Raw genomic sequence first — 17,116 nt, 5'->3', positions numbered from 1 at the left:
ACACTTCGATAGAAAATTCTTCTTTTTATTTTATTTAAGTTCTTTATTCGTCCTGCTATTGTTAAGCGAGTTGTCTCTAAGTGTAATATTTGAATGATATGTGACTCGATTCGGTTTTCATTCCGCCAAATGTAGATTGAACACTGCATGTCATATCTTGTCCCAGCCATTCCAGGCGCGATATTAAAGGAGGAATAAAAACACGAGGGAGGTTTGGATCGGGTCTATCGCGCCGTTTTCTATTTCGCACGGATTTCGCGCCGTTTTACTTGGTAAATCACTATTTACCTATTCCCATATGGATTTAGACTTTTTTGACGAGTGTTTATCACCAGTCGAACTCCGTCTAATTGCGTCATACTTATACGTCCCTATGTACATTTTTTAATTTTTCCATTGAATCAGTTAGTATTCTCCTAACATGTTACCAATTCTATTTATAATTAACAAACGATAATTTAACAATTGCCCATCCAGTTCTTTAGGCGTGTGGATTAACCATGATCTTACATCCTTTCCCAGATTTCAGCAAGTCAAAAGCCTGTAATGAAACAGTTAACAGATCAGAATTATTCCAACTTGCTTCCTGGCAAGGAATGGTTCTGTGTCATTCTGTTAAATTGTGTATATTATGGTATGCCAGTGCCAGTTGGAAGCAACAAACAAATTAATAGGGGTAATTGTGAAGAACAGCTCCCCTCACCGACAGTCGGCTGACTGTTGGTTATCTGTCGGCCGACTGTTGATAATCTGTCGGCCGACTGTCAGCGATCTGTTGGCCAACTGTCGAACAACACCTTGCCGACAGTTGACCAACAGATTTATTTAGATTTTTCTGAAAAGGATAATTGTGAAGAACAGCTCCCCTCCACCAACAGTCGGCCAACAGTCTGCCAACAGTTGGCCGACACTTAACCCACAGGCCACCGACAGGTAACCAACAGGTTAGCGACAGGCAGTGAAATAACTTTACTAGTGCATTTTTGCACTCAAAAATCGATGTAAAACTTACTATAAATGCTTAAAATTTTTCAAAATGCCACTAAAACTTAAAGGCACACAAACATTCCCTGTGCATTAAACAAAAGTGTGTTAATATTCTCCATCGAAAAGTGTTGTTAAGAATCGCCCTATAATGCAATGCTATCCTAATTTTTGGTATATTGGTACATCATATATATATAGAGACCGTGCGAAATTCAGAGGGGGATTGGGACAAGGTTAAAATCCAAAATGGCGAACGAACCAAGAATCAAAGTGAGTGTTGGAAGAGAAATTGCCTAGAAACTGTGCTGAACTAACATAAAAGAGCCAGCGACTATGGAGAGTTTCATTTTATCTTTTCGATGCAATTATCAAGGGTTGTAAATCATACACTTTTCAAGGCAATAATCGGCATGAAGTTACCGACATTCTACAGACAGATTGCCAACACCTTACCGACAGATCACCGACAGTTGGTCGACTGTTGGCCAACAGATGTCCTGCAGGAAGTTATCTTTTCAGAAAAATCTATATAAATCTGTCGGTCAACTGTCGGTAAGGTGTTGGTCGACAGTTGGCCAACTGTCAGCCTACAGATCGTCGACAGTCGGCCAACAGATAACCAACAGTCGGCCAACTGTCGGTGAGGGGAGCTGTTCTTCACAATTACCAACATGCCCGCCAACCACAGCATGGTAAATTTTTGTCACATTTACAATATTATTACCTGGTGATTACCCTCAGTACACAATCATCTTTCCAAGGTGGTGTTGTTTCTCTTTGTTAGCAAACTGTCTCAAATATCATTCTTAACATGTGTTTGATTTGTTAAGCAAATAAGTGAATACAGTGGTTGAGTAGTTCATTGTTGTATTGTTAGATAAACCATCTTCTTCCCTGTATTGCTCAGTCACTTTCCTCATCAGATCTGTTATCCATTTCCATGCTCATATCATTGTCTTCTTTCACTTTTGTGTTGACCTCAATTGTTAGCTGTTCAAGAGTTTTACCTAGCATGTGAACACTAAAAGTATCCTCTCGTTGAATACCAAGCGCCTTATGGAAATAGCCTATTGCTTCATGGTGATTTCCTAAGAGGCTATTGACAAAGCCAAGGGCAGAGAAAGTGGAAGCCTTGTTTGGAACAAGAACAAGTGCTTGCTTGTGGTATCGTAATGCTTCTTGGTATCTCCCTAGCTTGCGGCAGGCATGGCCAAGGTTACTGAGCAGTGTCTCCCAAGTTTCTGAGAGAACTTCCCCACTAGTGATCTGTGCTTTCTGGAGAGCTGCCTTGAAGTTCTTTTCTGCTGAATGATAATCTCCATTTTGAAAGGCAATCACACCCATCTCTTGCTTCACAAAAGGATCATCTGGTGAAAGAATTAAAGCCTGTTCAAAAAATCTCTCAGCCAGTTTTACATTATTGGTTTTTCCATACTCCAGGCCAATATAGAGAAGAGGCAGATGGCATCTTGGCATTAGCTTAGAAGCTGTGAAGTAAGCTGCCATTGCTTGATCATGCTCTCCTTCTGCTGCAAAAGCATGCCCAAATGCAAGCCATGCTGGCCCATAAACTCGTTCTATACTGGTAGCTTTGCTAAAGTACCTCCTAGCCTGCTCATACTTTTCAATGACATAGTAATAACAGCCAACTGCACACCAAGCAACAGCCTTTTGAGGATAGTTATCAACAAGCTTATGTCCAAGGTAGAACAGCTCATTCGTTTTCTTCAGTTCTACCAGGCAGGTGATATGAATGGGCAAGCAAGCCTCATGATAAGGATCAGATGTCAGGACAGAAGATGTCATCTTGTAGGACTGATAGTAACTGCAGTTGTAAAAGTGCAGCTCAGCCATTCCAGCAACTACATCCAGGTTGTCGTACAGGGTTTCCAAACCAGGAGGTGGCTTTGGATCAACAGGTTTGCAGTATCTCTTCACCTTGCCTTCGTACAAGAACTTCAACAAATCAACCTCTTCAGGCATGCATTGCTCTGAGAAAGGCAGGGAAGACAGCAACTCTCGTTCCTCCTTATCGGTCAGCATGTGATGAGAAACAAGCAGATCAAACGCTTCAAAACAGTGCACGTCATTTTTGAGGGCATCTTTGAAACAATCTGTGGCTAAAGCTCGGTTATCCATAGCTTCATACACGACTCCTTTCAACAAACAAACTGCACTTTCGAGCTTTTTCGTTCCACCGACAAAGCAAATCTCCGCTAGATCCTTGTCTGCCGGCTCTTTTTGCTCCATATCCAGAACTTCCAGAGCTTCTTTCCACTGTTTACATTCTGCATGGCACTTGGCAGCCAGATAGCGGCAAGCGAGGCTCGTTTGAAGAACACCTCCTCGGTTCCTTAAAACGTGCGAAGCTCGATGGAATTGAGCAGTAAGAAATAAAGTTTGGGCAAGCCAGTAAACATCTCGGATGTCTCCATTAGACAGGGATACAGCTTCATCTGCCCAAAATAAAGCCGTTTTGTACAAATGCATGTCTATATATTGTCGAACAAGGTTACGAAGTTGAGAGATATCAACCTTCCCGCCAGTCTCCATGTTGGATTTTTGGGGAATACCGCTTGCACGTCATAAATTTACCGTTGGCATAAAATTATTTTGTGGGGGTGTGGAGAAGGGAGTTGAAAAAATATTGATCTACTAATTTGGTTATCTTTTAGTCCTTTGATTTTTGCTTCCCCCTGAATCAAAGTTATATACCTCATGTATCGTTCTGCATTATCGATATTTCAAATCAATTCTCAAACTTTCATTCCTTATTGATTCGTCCTTTCAGCTCTTGGCACCTCTCCCCACAGGAGAGGGGAGTAACGTTCGACAGATCTGCGGTAGAACATAATATCAATGATACAAATTTGTAAACAGTTAAAAGGTGATGTACATTTCAATATGTACAATTGTTTAATAGCTGTTGTCTCTATTTCTTGTAGCTTGTAGGCACAACAGATGTAAACAATGCGAGAGGTGATGCAATGTGTGCAGAGGCCATCTAGAACTTAAAGGTTGGTAGTTGCTAGTGTTTCATTTTAATTGTGATGCATACAACTTTACTTAAAGTATCTTCAATTTTTCAGTTATTTTTTTATAAAAGAAAATAACTCTATGTTAGTGGGTATAGCGGTATGTTGCTTGCACCAATCAGATTGCTGCATAGGGGTATGTATCTTGCCCAGTCAGATTGCTGTATTAGAGTTTGTATCTCATGCCAATCATATCACAGCTTTCTTGCAAATGATGTAATGGAATCAGGTGGCAGTGCACAAAGAATGACATACACCATAAAAGTGTCAATAAATTTGGTTTTTTTCCTTTCTCTTAAGGTGAAGTGATGCAATATTTTTCGTCCATTTGAAAGTTACACAAAGTGGTCCATCTCAACCCGCCCAGCCAAAAAAATAACAGTTGTATGCTACACATGCCCATGTTTGTAATCAGTCATGGAAATCTTGTTTTTGATTGGTCTTATGCGGGCTTAGTTTTCGGTTAACTGTTTCTTAACTTCATTTAGTTACTTAGTGTTTAGCATCTATCTGAAGTGAACATTATTCACTTGCATTTATATTCACAGTTTCTGTCATTAAGAAAAGACAAAATCTTTTCATCACAATCTTGTTTCTCTCACAAATTGTTAGTTGATAATAAGAATTGGTAACAGGGCCAATAGTAATAGGTGAATCCGATTCAGTCTGTAATCATACAAGTGACTAACAGAACTGGATGACAGCAAAACTGGATTCTGATTTGTTAATCTCAAATATGGTTACTGAGTGAATTGGACAACAAGAAGTCCTAGTATAATTTACTTATAATTGTGACAATTTCCGAGAAAACAACTGTTTTTTTTTTACATGGGCTTCCCATTCCAATCTTTGAACACTAAACCATTACAACCTTTGATAGAAGTGTAATAGAAAGCTTTAAGTTTTGTCTAATGTACTAAATTCTTCCGTTTGGGGAAATCCCCAGCTTTGAATGGAAAGTGGTGCCATGGTGACTATAATCAAGTCTGTGAGTGGTGGATTAATTTGAGTTCATTGATTGACTGATGTAGCTGTTGGTGAGGGGAGGTGTTCTTCACAATACCCTGAAAAGATAACTTCCTGCTGGACATTTGTTGGCCAACAGTCGACCAACTTTCAGTTAACTGTCGGTGATCTGTCAGTAAGGTATTGGCAATCTGTCGGTAGAATGTTGGTAACTTCATGCCAATTATTGCCTTGAAAGGTGTATGATTTACAACCCTTGATAATTGCATCGAAAAGATAAAATGAAACTCTTAATAGTCGCTGGCTCTTTTATGCACAGGGAATGTTTGTGTGCCTTTAAGTTCTAGTGGCATTTTGAAAAATTTTAAGCATTTAGAGTAAGTTTTACATCGATTTTTGAGTGCAAAAATGCACTAGTAAAGTTATTTCACCGCCTGTCGCTAACCTGTTGGTTACCTGTCGGTGGCCTGTCAGTTTAGTGTCAGCCAACTGTCAGCAGACTGTTGGCCGACATTTGGCCGACTGTCAGTGGAGGGGAGCTGTTCTTCACAATTACCTTAATAAGTTCAATAAGTCCTTAAGTCAGTTAGACTGTAAGGCAATCAGTCAAACAGTCAGTCATCAGTGAACCAGTCAGTAAGTCAGTCTGTCACTTTAGGTAGAATTCATACCTCATTAAGAACAAAATGTATGGGGAGTAACTCACCAGGTAAGACACAAAGATAGTGAAAGCAGTTTTCAATTGCGTCGAAACTAGCTGAATCCATGATTGCTTTCGTTTTCTTGAACTTTGCTCTGTAATTGGTCAGAAATCTCGTGCCACCCTCTCAACCAATCAGGTTCAAAACTTAAACCAATCATGGTTTGGTCACTCGTGTTTTCCCACACTTCATACAGTTTGCCTGTTTTTAATTTGAGTACTCATGAGCTAGCAATGATGTCGACTTTAGCTCGGATCAGCTGTCATGATCACTTTGGTTTTGGTTCTCAAAACTCAACTGAAAACTGCTCTAAACAGCCAGTCATTTGGTCAGTCTGAAACTCACCTGTATAGTCTAAAAACATTTTTCTGTGCTACACTCAACAAGAAGATTGAACCACGAAACAACCAATAGAATTTACTGTCAACGGGAGCTGACATGTATAAAGGTAACGTCACCCATAACAAAGAAAATCAAAGGGAGGGGCAAGTTGTCTTACTTGTTCAAACTGGCTCATTGGTACTTCATGAGTGATGACAGGAGTAACATCAACTCTGTAAAGAACCAAGCTCAGATCAATTTAAATGTGTTCAAAATTAAAGCACGTATGGTGATAAAATTCATAGAAATCCTTGTTGGTTCTTCTCTGTGATCCTTCTCATTAGGTAACAGAAGCATGGCGGGCATCACCAAATGACAATGGCATTCAACTGATTCAAGATTAGGAATGGATCTGAAAACCGCCAGCCCCATGTTTGTCAAGGATATGTTCCCTTTGAGGCTATGTATTTCATGGTGTTTGGGACCTGAATGGCTATCTCTTGAAACATCAGCTTTAGAAACTCTCAAAGGTGGCAAACTTACATGGCCGACTCAGTTGATGAAACCAATTATCTTGAATATAACTAATTTATAAGGTTACTATCTTGTTACTGACCATATGAGTTCATAGCTACATCATAGAGACTTTAAAAAAATTACATGTAATTCTTACTTGTCGTTAAACAGTAACTCTTCTGATTTTTCCCAAGTGCTGAAAATCTTCCTGCCATGAACTGTTTTCATTGTCAGAGACTTGAATAAGATATCTTGTAGAAAGTTTTCTACATGAAGAGGTTGCTGAAAAGCATAAGAAAAAACTTGAATAAGAATGTTTTACTGAGAGCTAAAAAATTAACCTATGGCTAAGTAACCTCATTAAGATGGTAATATGAAAATGTTAAAGCAGAACCACACTAATGTAAAGTAATCATGCCAAGTAAAGAGCATTTTGAGATACCGCAGCAAAGACAAACAAAACAAAAAAGGTTACCTTAAGTAATCCTACTAGAACGACCCTTCCACCTTTTCTGCAGAGAAACAGTTAAATATAATTTGCATAAATCTATCTGAAGTCTATCACAAATGCTGCATTCTGAATGGCTGCACTTCTCACTATCTATTCTGTGATATAGTGAGTAGCCTAATAGTGTGCAGTTGTAAACAAAATAAAACAAAAGCAGCAGCCGGAGAAGTATGTATGAGGTTAAAATGAAATATTTACCTCAATAGGGAGAAACAGTTGTTTACTAATGGCGCTGCTCCAGAACACTCAACAAGGCAACCAATGCCATCACCTGATGTTTCTTTCATAACTAGAGGGAAAGAGATCAAAAACATTAATTAAAACTACATTACCAGGTTGAACTCTTTTCTACTGAGTGTCACAAAATCAAACCAAAGTAGTTACAACAGACAATTAAGAGAAAGGAAAATACATTGAAGAGCCAATGGGAACCCAAACTAAAAAAAAAAGGAAAACCACCCTAAAGCACAGGAAAATGCAGACAATAAAGTCCTGATTAGTGTTAGTTTTGCATCTGATTGGTTGATTTCTGGACCAATCACAGAGCTGATGAAAGCAAATCAATACAATCCCAGATTACTATCAACACTGAATTGAAAATTCCTCCAGCTACAACAAGTATAACAAATTAGGAAACCACCATTTTCATAAAAAACAAAAACAAAATAAAATTCAACAATATTTTAGGCTGGGGGTTCTTTTCCAGGGCACTGGAATGGATTGTATATATCACAACTGAGCTGAAAACAAATCCAGGGTGTGTGTTCTTTGAGGTCAAAAAATTCATCATATTCTGTGACCTTTTCAAAGACTTTTTTCATTTTTTCCATGCAATAGATGAGCTGGTCAGCCATGACAATGTGAGAAGGATCATATAGCGAAGCAGTTTTCTGCCTTCATTTTATCTCAAAAATGTCGTTATTAGTCACTTTCATGACTTTCAATGACCCTCATTCCAATTTCAGGTACAAATATTTTGTGGGCAAACATATAAGGCCTCTATCATGGATTATACCCTCCCCTCTCCCTTGGCACTGTATTTGGGACTAAAAAGAACTCACAGACCAATATCTTTGAGATTTTCCATCTTCCCATTAACTAATACATCTGCACCCATTTGCTTTGCTTTTTGAAGTCTTTCCTCCACAATATCTGTGGCAATTCTGAAAAATAAGGAGAAAATGAACAATTCTTGAGTATTTTATTGTTGGTCATATTTTTTGGACTGTTTGCCCCAGCAATAGAAAATTTTTCAAAATAGCAAAAGGTTCATTGTTAACAGATATGGCTTGTTCAAGGGATGTGGACAGAGGGCTAATACAGTAGAATGGGTTGTCTCTTGTACAAGCTGTGGAGTTATTTCTGAACCATGGATGGAGGCAAAATCTTAAGAGGGCTATTTTTGCTATCGGGCACTGGCACATTTTAATTGACAGCTGGTACATGATTGAATTTATTAAGATGAATGTTTAATCTTCAGGTTGTGTTAGGACCACTCCTACTGTAAATAGGCAGCTAATGTATGATCATTTTACAAGGTTAACACATCTAACAAAATGATGTACATTTTGACAGCACCCATGCTCTTGGCAATCCCAGCTGATATTAAGCCAATAGGACCACACCCTGCAGCAGAGTACAAAATATATAAATGCAAATCCCAGTTAACCAATAATTTTTTTTTCTATCTACTGGCATAGAACAGCAACCCACATGGACACATATACCTGTATACAGTAAGACTTAGCTTCTCCATTGCAATAATTGTGTGCTTTGCATAAGTAAAGAGGCCTTGTACAAATACAAAAGTAGCCCTTCTGAATGAAAACCAGAAATTAAACAGCTTAATCCCCTCAACCTAACCTAATAGGTAGATTGGAGCCCATTGCTTTACGATGATGTTTAAAATATAATAATTCAGTCATTAAATCATAGGAAATCTGGCAAGGGCATACCTTTTAAAATTGTGTGTGTTATTCACTCTCCCAAACAAATGGATAGTAAATACATTATGCCTCAAAGTTTTTCCATAACACTGTCAACAGATGATGCTATTAGATCATATCAGATGTGGTCTAACCACATGATTCCATATCCATTTTAAGCACGAAAGAGGGCACCTTTCAAACTCCATAGAGAAGCCAACTTAACAGTAAAAAAATTCTTCAAATGCATTTTAACAAACATAACTATTAACCTTGAATGAGTACACTGTCTCCTGTTGGACAAACCTCTTCCATTGCTTGATGCGCCACACCAAATGCTGTCAGTAATCAGTAAAAAATAAATAACTTCAAGGCAAACTATTGTTAGAATTAGCAAATTCAACTTGTTTATAAACAAAAGCTTTCTTACGTTCCAATAGGCAAGCCCTGTCCACATCAAGGTTTGTTTTCAACTGGTAACAGTATCTTGCTGGAATAATGGTATACTGAGCACAACCTAAAGAAGGACAATACTGAAATCTCAAATACATATGTGAAAATGTGTTTAAATAATTAGGTCACAATCAGTTTCACAGCAAAGATAATCTTACCTTACAAAAGTCTGATAAAAAACATCCAAGTGGCTACAAATGAAAATTCTCTGTTTGTTCAGTTCATTACCTCCATAGATTGTTCCTCTTCCATGGCCAAACTGATTCAAGTTCTGGCAAATGTGGCGTAAGTCTGGTAAGTCAATTAATAGAATCTGTGAATCCATTGGTTAAGCTCAACTGTTTCACCTATTATTGAAATCACACCTCCCTTGCACCATTTCTGAGTATTTTGATGAGTTAAATGTGACAAAAAATATCCTTGCTCATCCCTACCATGTAAACACTGATAGCACTTTCCACAATAAAAGTGATTTTCACAACAAATACGCTGCCCAATGAAAAATTTTCCCTCACAATCAGGACCAACCTTCACTACCTAAAGACAAAATAATTCATTACGAAAAAGAAAAATAAGAATGGACAGTAAAAAATACTAAAACATCCATTACCTCTCCAACACACTCATGACCAGGGATGAAAGGTAGCATTGCTATTGCCTTTGCAGCTGTAAATAGGTAACAAATGAACAAATTAGACCAAAAAAACAGGAAGAACAGTAACTGTGAAGAAAAACCTGTTGGCTGACTGCTAACTGACTGTCACCCAACAGTCAGCTAACTGTCAGCTGACAGTTTTAAACATAACTATTGGCTGGTAGTCAGTAATCTGTCCATGAGTTGTTGATAACAATATCATTGTATTACTATATCAATCCTCCAAATTTCTGTGGACGTAAACAGTACATTGGACAGGAATATGAATTCACTGAGGTTTAGGCCAAATTTAGTGCCATTACTTACAAGAGTTGCTGAGAGATTGCAAAAGGAACGTTGTTATTTTAATGCAATATCAACTCATTTGATAAGTGATTCAACATAATTAGCACAGTAAGTTCAACATCTAAAAGCATATGTAAAGTACAGTCACAGTTTTGTTTTGGAGGTTAATTCTTGGGTATACTGCCAATTGGTAACCTGCAGGTAGCCTGTCACTGGTCTGTTGGTTATCTGTCAGCCAACGGTCAGCAGACAGGTTTTTTCAGGGAGCTGTTCCTCATAATTACTGGTGGAACAATATTCAGTAATTAAATATCATTATGCGTGTGGTACAATGATTTGAACTAAGAGGGAGTGACATCTCATTTATTAAATGTAACTTCCAAAGATATGAAATAAACAGGAAACTTTATATATGGCATTAATTAGCCAGGAGGTAATCAGACCCCAAAAAAATTCAGATAAAAAAGAATAAGCATTAGAAGTATCTTAAGGTATATAGACAACAGAGTTTCATAACCTTGACCCTGTTGCCCAACCCTGACCCCTCCACCCATCCCCCTACTCAGCCTTGATCATGCACCTGTTCTCCTACAAATGTCACACAAAGTGGTTTTGGGAATATTGTAATCTTGCCTTGCATCTGAGCCTTGCATCTAGTAAATGTATAAATAGAATGTTTCAACGAAACTAGGGTGAAGCGGCGAAAGGGGCGGTTTCTCATCCACATTTTGACGTTATCTATTGAATAGATAACGAGACTAAAATAACAGATAGATTGAGTTGTCACCTTCATCCCATTGATACAATATGTTATCCGAACCACATATAGAGACTTTAAGAACTTTTACGAGTAATTCGCCGTTTCCTGGTTGTGGAACAGGAATTTCTTTGTACACATACGATGGTTTCTCCTCTTCTTTGATAAGAACTTTCATGTAATCCGGTAATTCAGACATGTCGACAGTTAAGTGAACCGTAGAAGCGTGACTGATGACTAGATTTGGAACATCAACACTGGGAACTAGCGAATAGATTGAGAATGTAGTGGGAGGGGAGGGTGAAGGGCAGTTAACTATACGTGTTTTTTTTCAGATTTGATTAAAAAATCCAGACATTGAAAAAAAATTTTCATTTTTCCTCAAATATTTTATTTATTTTCCTATCCATATAAGAAAATTTATCGGTTCTTTAGCTTTTAAGAACACAAAGTCCAATTGCACCTACGCAGTCTAGCCCAGTAGATAAGTCTAGTACAGAGACGGCTCAAAATGGCGGACGAGCTGGAGCAGATCGAATTAGGCTTTGAGGAAAGACTAGAAGAAATCAACAACTGGCTCAAAAATGGAGGATACGAAAAGTATAAAGAAGCTAGACGCCTTGCAGAGGAAGAATCCCTCGAAGATCCTGAAACTGATCCTTTTAAGTCAAAGTATAAAGCTAGAAGAATCTTGTTAGATTTGAAAGCTGAATTGGCATCATTCTTAGACGACGAAATCCCCAGCGAAAAAGCTAAGATCCTAAAGGCTGCTCTTGATTATCAGATTGGACAAAATTACATTGAAACTGAAGAGCTGAGTACGGGCGAGGAACTCTTTAAAAATTGCATCAATACTCTCGCAGAATATCGCATGGACAAAAGAAGTTGCTCTATACACTTGCATGCTTTGAACGAGCTGGGAATTCTCTGGTCCAAAAGAGGTGACTCTGAAAAAGCGTTGGGATTTCTACAGGATGCAGAGAAGTTGTACTATAGTTACAAAAAAGAAATGGAGGGCTGCTCTCCTTATGACATTCAAGAGTAAGTTAAACATTGACTCAATTTATTCAGATGATTATTAATTCTTCCACCCACATGAAAAGTCTTATCCTTTTTTTATACCAAAGTGCTTCGTGTAGTCAAAGGGTACTCGAGGAATTATACTTTGTTGAGTGTCACTTTTTCAGTTTTCAGCAATTCAGGGGGAAGGAGCTTTACCAAATATAAAAATTTGTTGTCTGGTGTTGCGCACGTCAGGATAATCCTGGGTAGTTCTAAAGTGAAACCAGGGTACATGTAGCAACACAAATTTTTTTTTTCCCATGGTTACATACTCATGTACATACAAAGAAGGTTGTGCTTGATAATAACACAAAATTTTTCTTTTCATGGGTTACATACTTGATTACTCACACAGAAAGTTTCGGGGGCTGTCCTGGTGTACCGGTACACGGGGGAATTCCTATTGTTTTCATATCCATACATGGAGTTGTGACGCAGTTCGTTAATGTTTTGTTCCTTTGTGTACCAGTACACAAGGACACAACCAAGTTTTGCTTACCAGTCTGGTGAAAATTTTGATGATAAAAAGAGAAAAAAATGGGAGGCTTACTTCACTGGTATCAGTGTGTCTCAGGGAAAACAACACCAAAAGGCTGCCATGATTTATTAGATCTCACAATGATAGTGGTCTTAGAAATCTGAGTCATTCTGATAAAGTAAAACATGAATTTTTAAGGAATAGTTGTCACGCAATTTACTCAGTCTTTTTATTAGCAATGTTCTTTGTTGTGCAGAACTGCAAATTTTTTCCAAATTCTTTAATTGTTCTTATCATGAGGTAACCAGAGAGTGCATTTCATACATTTTACAGTACATTTATAACAGCACATCTCAGTAAACAGAATACATGATGTTGTCATAATCTATTTATCTGTAGACTCTTTTATCCTGAAGACAACTTCCTCTCAGATGCTGAACGGGAAAGGGCTTTCAGTGCGACCTTCACTCATACTTTGTATTACTTAGCACAAGTCAATGCAGCCTTGGGGCATTCTAAAAAAGGGGCAATGTATTGTCACACAACTCTATGTCGCCAGCTGGAGACAGAACAGTATGATCCAGTTGACTGGGCTCTTAACTGCGCAACACTGTCTCAGTACTACATTACACAAGAAAAATATACATTGGCAAGACATTGCCTGGGTAGGTAATCTTGGTTTTTAAGGCTCCTTTCCTCTATTTTATGTCCTCCTTAGTAAGGTTAGTTTGAGGTACAATTTTGGCCAAAACAGGAATTTTCTCCAGGTTTTCATATAGAGCAAATTTAGTGATTTTACTTTCTTTTTTTGTGTAGAATTATAATGTCAGCAAGTTATTTGCATTTTCATTCCTTGCAGTTAACTTTATTCCTCTGTCTATATGTAAAAAAGCACTTACCTGAACTTTTTTTCAATAGATGAAAGTCTTAAGCTTATCCTTGGTGTAATAGGGAAAAAACCATCAAATTCATCAATGAATTTGAAATGAGGCCAAAATGGTCTAGTAAAACAGAAATATATGGCAAACTCACCACTGAGCAAAGAAGCCATTGCAAGGTTGCTATTGTGAGGTTCAGTTTGTTTAGAGGGGGTTTAACTTAACTACAAGTCTGATGTAGAAATGCATCAATTAAAGATATTAATCATCAGTGGTCTTTGGTGCAACTTTGTGCTGGCAGTAGTCTCAAGTCAAATATGGCAGGAAAATCATTTTAAATGCAAAAAAGATTTAAAAATCTGCATCAACTGTGTATGGATTTTAGGTATTTCCAATACCAAAGCAAATAGAAACTCTGCAAAAAAACTTTCATGCTCACTGGAGTTGAGGAACTGGAATAATGGAGGTTTAAGGATATCCTCAGCAACAGCCTTGTAGTTAAGTTCCAACCATTCTTAATCAAAGATTGATTGGCAAGATATTTAGCAACTGAACATCAAGTGCAAATGGCTACAAAATTCACCATAGGTAAAATTCTGCTAAGCATGTATGAAGTCATTCATAACCTTTTAACGTGACAATGATGATATTTATAAAATAAATAAGTAACTTCTTTAAACACAGCATGTTCCAGTCGTGTTTTCTCTGAGGCCGAAGAAACTGCTACAGTGGAGGCTGTGAGTGAGGATGACAGTCAGGAAGAAAGAGAAAGAAAAGAAAGAATTCCTCAAAGGAAGGCTGACATCTCTCGCTGTTGGAGTAAATATTGTTTGGATGTGTTGAGAACATCAAGAGATCGGTGTGTACAAGAATTGACCAATGCTGATCAGAATGATGAAGAACAAAAAACAGAGAAAGGTTGGGAAAGTTGTTTTTACTACAGTAACTTAGAATTCAATTCCCTAAATTTAAGGTTTAAGGTAAATTTCTTCTGGTAAACAAACCCTGTGAAGTGATAATTAACCAAGAGTTATCATTTGTAGCAGGTAGCAAGATCTGCTTTGTGTCATTCTCAATAGTGTCTGCTTCAAGAAACCCCTTTGATACAACTTCCAGTGAATTATTCACTTTAGTTATGTAGCTGTCATTATGAATATTATGGTCTTTCTTAAATAATTTACACAACACTTTACATACCAAGCCAATATGTATGGCAAAAAGGGAGATGATCCTGTGAGTAAGCTGTTTCTGTCTCTGTGGGAGATTTCATGCCTTATGTTTATGAAGACAAGGCTGACCATCTTCTGGAAAAATATCTTTCTTTCATCAGAACTGAAGACAGTTTCTTCTTTCTACACCAAGTTCAAAGTGTGTGTGTGTGTTTTTTTTTTTCAGTGTAATCATTAGAGCAAAGATGTTGTGTATAATCCCTTATTCTGGTATTTAAGTCAATCTAGTTTTTTCAAACCAAGAACCTCTAGATATAGCTCAAGAAATAATGTTGTTAATTTAGAGGAAGTGTAGCTCTTTTGTTCATAATTTATTTTCCTACACTGTCTCTCATTACTGGAATAACTTGAATAACTCAATCAAACAAAGCCAGTCTTTCTCCAAATTTAGTAGGAGATTAAGTCATACTGATTTAAAGGGTGCTTTTGTCACTCCTCTCTATGAATTTGATTGATCTTTTTTATTATTATGTACTTTTCCTAGACTGATACATCTATATACTCTATTAGGATCCTTGCATATTTTTTTCATCTTATATATTTTAGCTTTACTTTTACCTAGGTATTTTTACCTCTTTTTTTTGTTTTGCTGTCAAATGTTTCATACGCGAGCCTCATAATATTGGGCAACCACTTCCCATTTCAATGACAATAAATATATTACTACAAAACTGTTTTCATTTATAGAGAAGAAAAATCATTCCTAAAGAAGAATGAGCAAGGACAGGTGTAGCAAGAAAACAGAAAGCACAATCTGAAAGGAAAAACTTACAACTTAACCTACAACTCCATAAACATCTATTCAAAAATTTCTCATCAGAAGTTTGGTGTACTGTACTGTAGATATGGGAAGAAACATTTGAGACTGCCTGTTCATACAGGTTTCACTGCATGCAGTGAGTCATGATCGTAAAAAGATGCCAATGAAAAACCTATTTCATACATATCTTTATTTTCCAGTGACTTCTGATGGAAGTGCCAGGAAAGAAGAAAGCACTCAAGAAGGTGACACAGAAGAGCCCCTTAGATTTGAGTCCCTTGAAGTTATTTCCTTAGAACAGTCGGTACCAGACCACTTAATAAAGTCATATGATGAGGTAAAGACTTTTTTCAATCAAATATTTTCTTTATCTTGAGATATTTTTTCAAGATTTGGTAATTACTATTTGGGGATTCATTAAGTATTATTTACTTCCCTACCCCTCAGCTGCATTTTTTATCATTAAAGTTTGCCTGATTCCAACCTTCAGTTTGTAAACTGAGCGCTTCAGTGAAGGGAGAAAAATCAGATCTTGTCGCAAACCTACATCATTTTATTCACTTTGGGTCTCTATGATATCCCATTTTCTGCATGTTGTGTTCACAAATTGAATTCCTGGAACAGGCTGCCATCTAATCAAACTAGTCCTATAATGAGACAATCAAAAAAGGTAATTCAATCATACTTACCTTCTCTCATCTACCAGTCATTATTAAATGCTATATGATCTTTCATTTCTCTCCCACAGGCACGTGTCCTGTTTCTGGAGGGACAAAAATGGCTCAACATCTCCAAACAATTCTATGTGCTGGACGGTCATGTGACCAATCACGTAGAAATCATACAGGACTTTAGCCAGCTATACAAACTGTTGTCATTCTTTGATGAAGACTTTGAAAGGCGATGCAAAATGCACAAACGGCGAGTGGATATGCTGAGTGAAGTTCTTATCGAGTTGAATCCCCAGCATTATCTTTTGGTCTGTCGACAATTGATGTTTGAAATTGCAGAAGCATACAGTGACATGGCTGATCTAAAAATAGCTATTGTGGATGAGTCAGACGGGCATCCAAATGCACATGCAGTCAAAAAAATAAATACATTGATAAACCAAAGTATAAAGTTTTTCAAGAGCTTTATCGACTCTATGAAGAATAAAGGTGCTTTGCCTGAAACATTTGCTGAGGACACTGTGCGCCCAGCTCTTGTGGCACATTTTTATGTTGCACGGCTTTACTCCAAGCTGATATGCTCAGACAAACATCTCAAGGTTGATAATTTGAAGAAGAGTTTGGCTATTTACCAGTATCTTGTGGGATATTGTGACAGCCACCCTGGTATGTCAGACATGGCATTCAAGCAGGAGATTGGTGTTTCCAGGGAAATGGCTCAACTTCTTCCTTTCAAGATGGATAAAATCATGAAATCTGAATCATGACATTTGCAGTGGAGTGGTCATTAACTTTCAGTTTGCTACTGGGACTGAAAATGGACTTTGACTCCTAATACTAGCAGGCTAAACACTGTACATAATTGATTGCTAATAAAATTTCATGCCTTTCTAGTAATACTGTTTCAATGAATTAAAACATGAGTAATC

General features: G+C 37.5%; 2 protein-coding genes and 1 long non-coding RNA gene across 6 annotated transcripts; 2 read left to right on the top strand and 1 right to left on the bottom strand.

Annotated features, from left to right (window-relative positions):
- Positions 1-4: 4 nt before the first annotated feature.
- Positions 5-11,351, bottom strand: LOC131778783 (L-threonine 3-dehydrogenase-like). Of its 3 annotated transcripts, XM_059095232.2 has the most exons (13): positions 11,140-11,351; positions 10,023-10,078; positions 9,847-9,949; positions 9,641-9,703; positions 9,390-9,476; positions 9,232-9,297; positions 8,600-8,660; positions 8,100-8,197; positions 7,233-7,323; positions 7,002-7,038; positions 6,684-6,808; positions 6,189-6,243; positions 5-541 (listed from the first exon to the last, which is right to left on the bottom strand). In XM_059095232.2, the coding sequence occupies exons 1-13, from the start codon at positions 11,306-11,308 to the stop codon at positions 482-484; spliced, it is 1,071 nt and encodes a 356-aa protein (XP_058951215.1). In that variant the 5' UTR covers positions 11,309-11,351; the 3' UTR covers positions 5-481. The 3 variants fall into 3 exon arrangements, 1 of the variants encoding a protein (XP_058951215.1); XR_010717144.1 differs by lacking the exons at positions 6,189-6,243; positions 6,684-6,808; positions 7,002-7,038; ... (7 more) ...; positions 10,023-10,078; positions 11,140-11,351 and adding exons at positions 1,712-3,443; positions 3,703-3,846; XR_010717143.1 differs by lacking the exons at positions 6,189-6,243; positions 6,684-6,808; positions 7,002-7,038; ... (7 more) ...; positions 10,023-10,078; positions 11,140-11,351 and adding an exon at positions 1,712-3,846.
- LOC136280146 (uncharacterized) lies at positions 3,867-7,509 on the top strand. Of its 2 annotated transcripts, none has more exons than XR_010717146.1 (3): positions 3,867-4,004; positions 4,969-5,163; positions 6,355-7,509. It is a non-coding gene; the product is annotated as an uncharacterized lncRNA (long non-coding RNA). The 2 variants fall into 2 exon arrangements; XR_010717145.1 differs by having other exon boundaries at positions 4,969-5,168.
- A 107-nt stretch (positions 11,352-11,458) lies between the features above and the next one.
- On the top strand, positions 11,459-17,078 carry LOC131778815 (KIF-binding protein-like). The gene is made up of 5 exons (XM_059095278.2): positions 11,459-12,150; positions 13,049-13,314; positions 14,212-14,445; positions 15,717-15,853; positions 16,265-17,078. The coding sequence occupies exons 1-5, from the start codon at positions 11,621-11,623 to the stop codon at positions 16,952-16,954; spliced, it is 1,857 nt and encodes a 618-aa protein (XP_058951261.2). The 5' UTR covers positions 11,459-11,620; the 3' UTR covers positions 16,955-17,078.
- Positions 17,079-17,116: the final 38 nt, after the last annotated feature.

The sequence above is a fragment of the Pocillopora verrucosa genome, chromosome 4 (assembly GCF_036669915.1).
Source record: "Pocillopora verrucosa isolate sample1 chromosome 4, ASM3666991v2, whole genome shotgun sequence".
NCBI classification, from domain to species: Eukaryota; Metazoa; Cnidaria; class Anthozoa; order Scleractinia; family Pocilloporidae; genus Pocillopora; species Pocillopora verrucosa.
The sequence above is the reverse complement of the archived record's forward strand: the minus strand, read 5'-3'. Positions and strand labels throughout refer to the sequence as shown.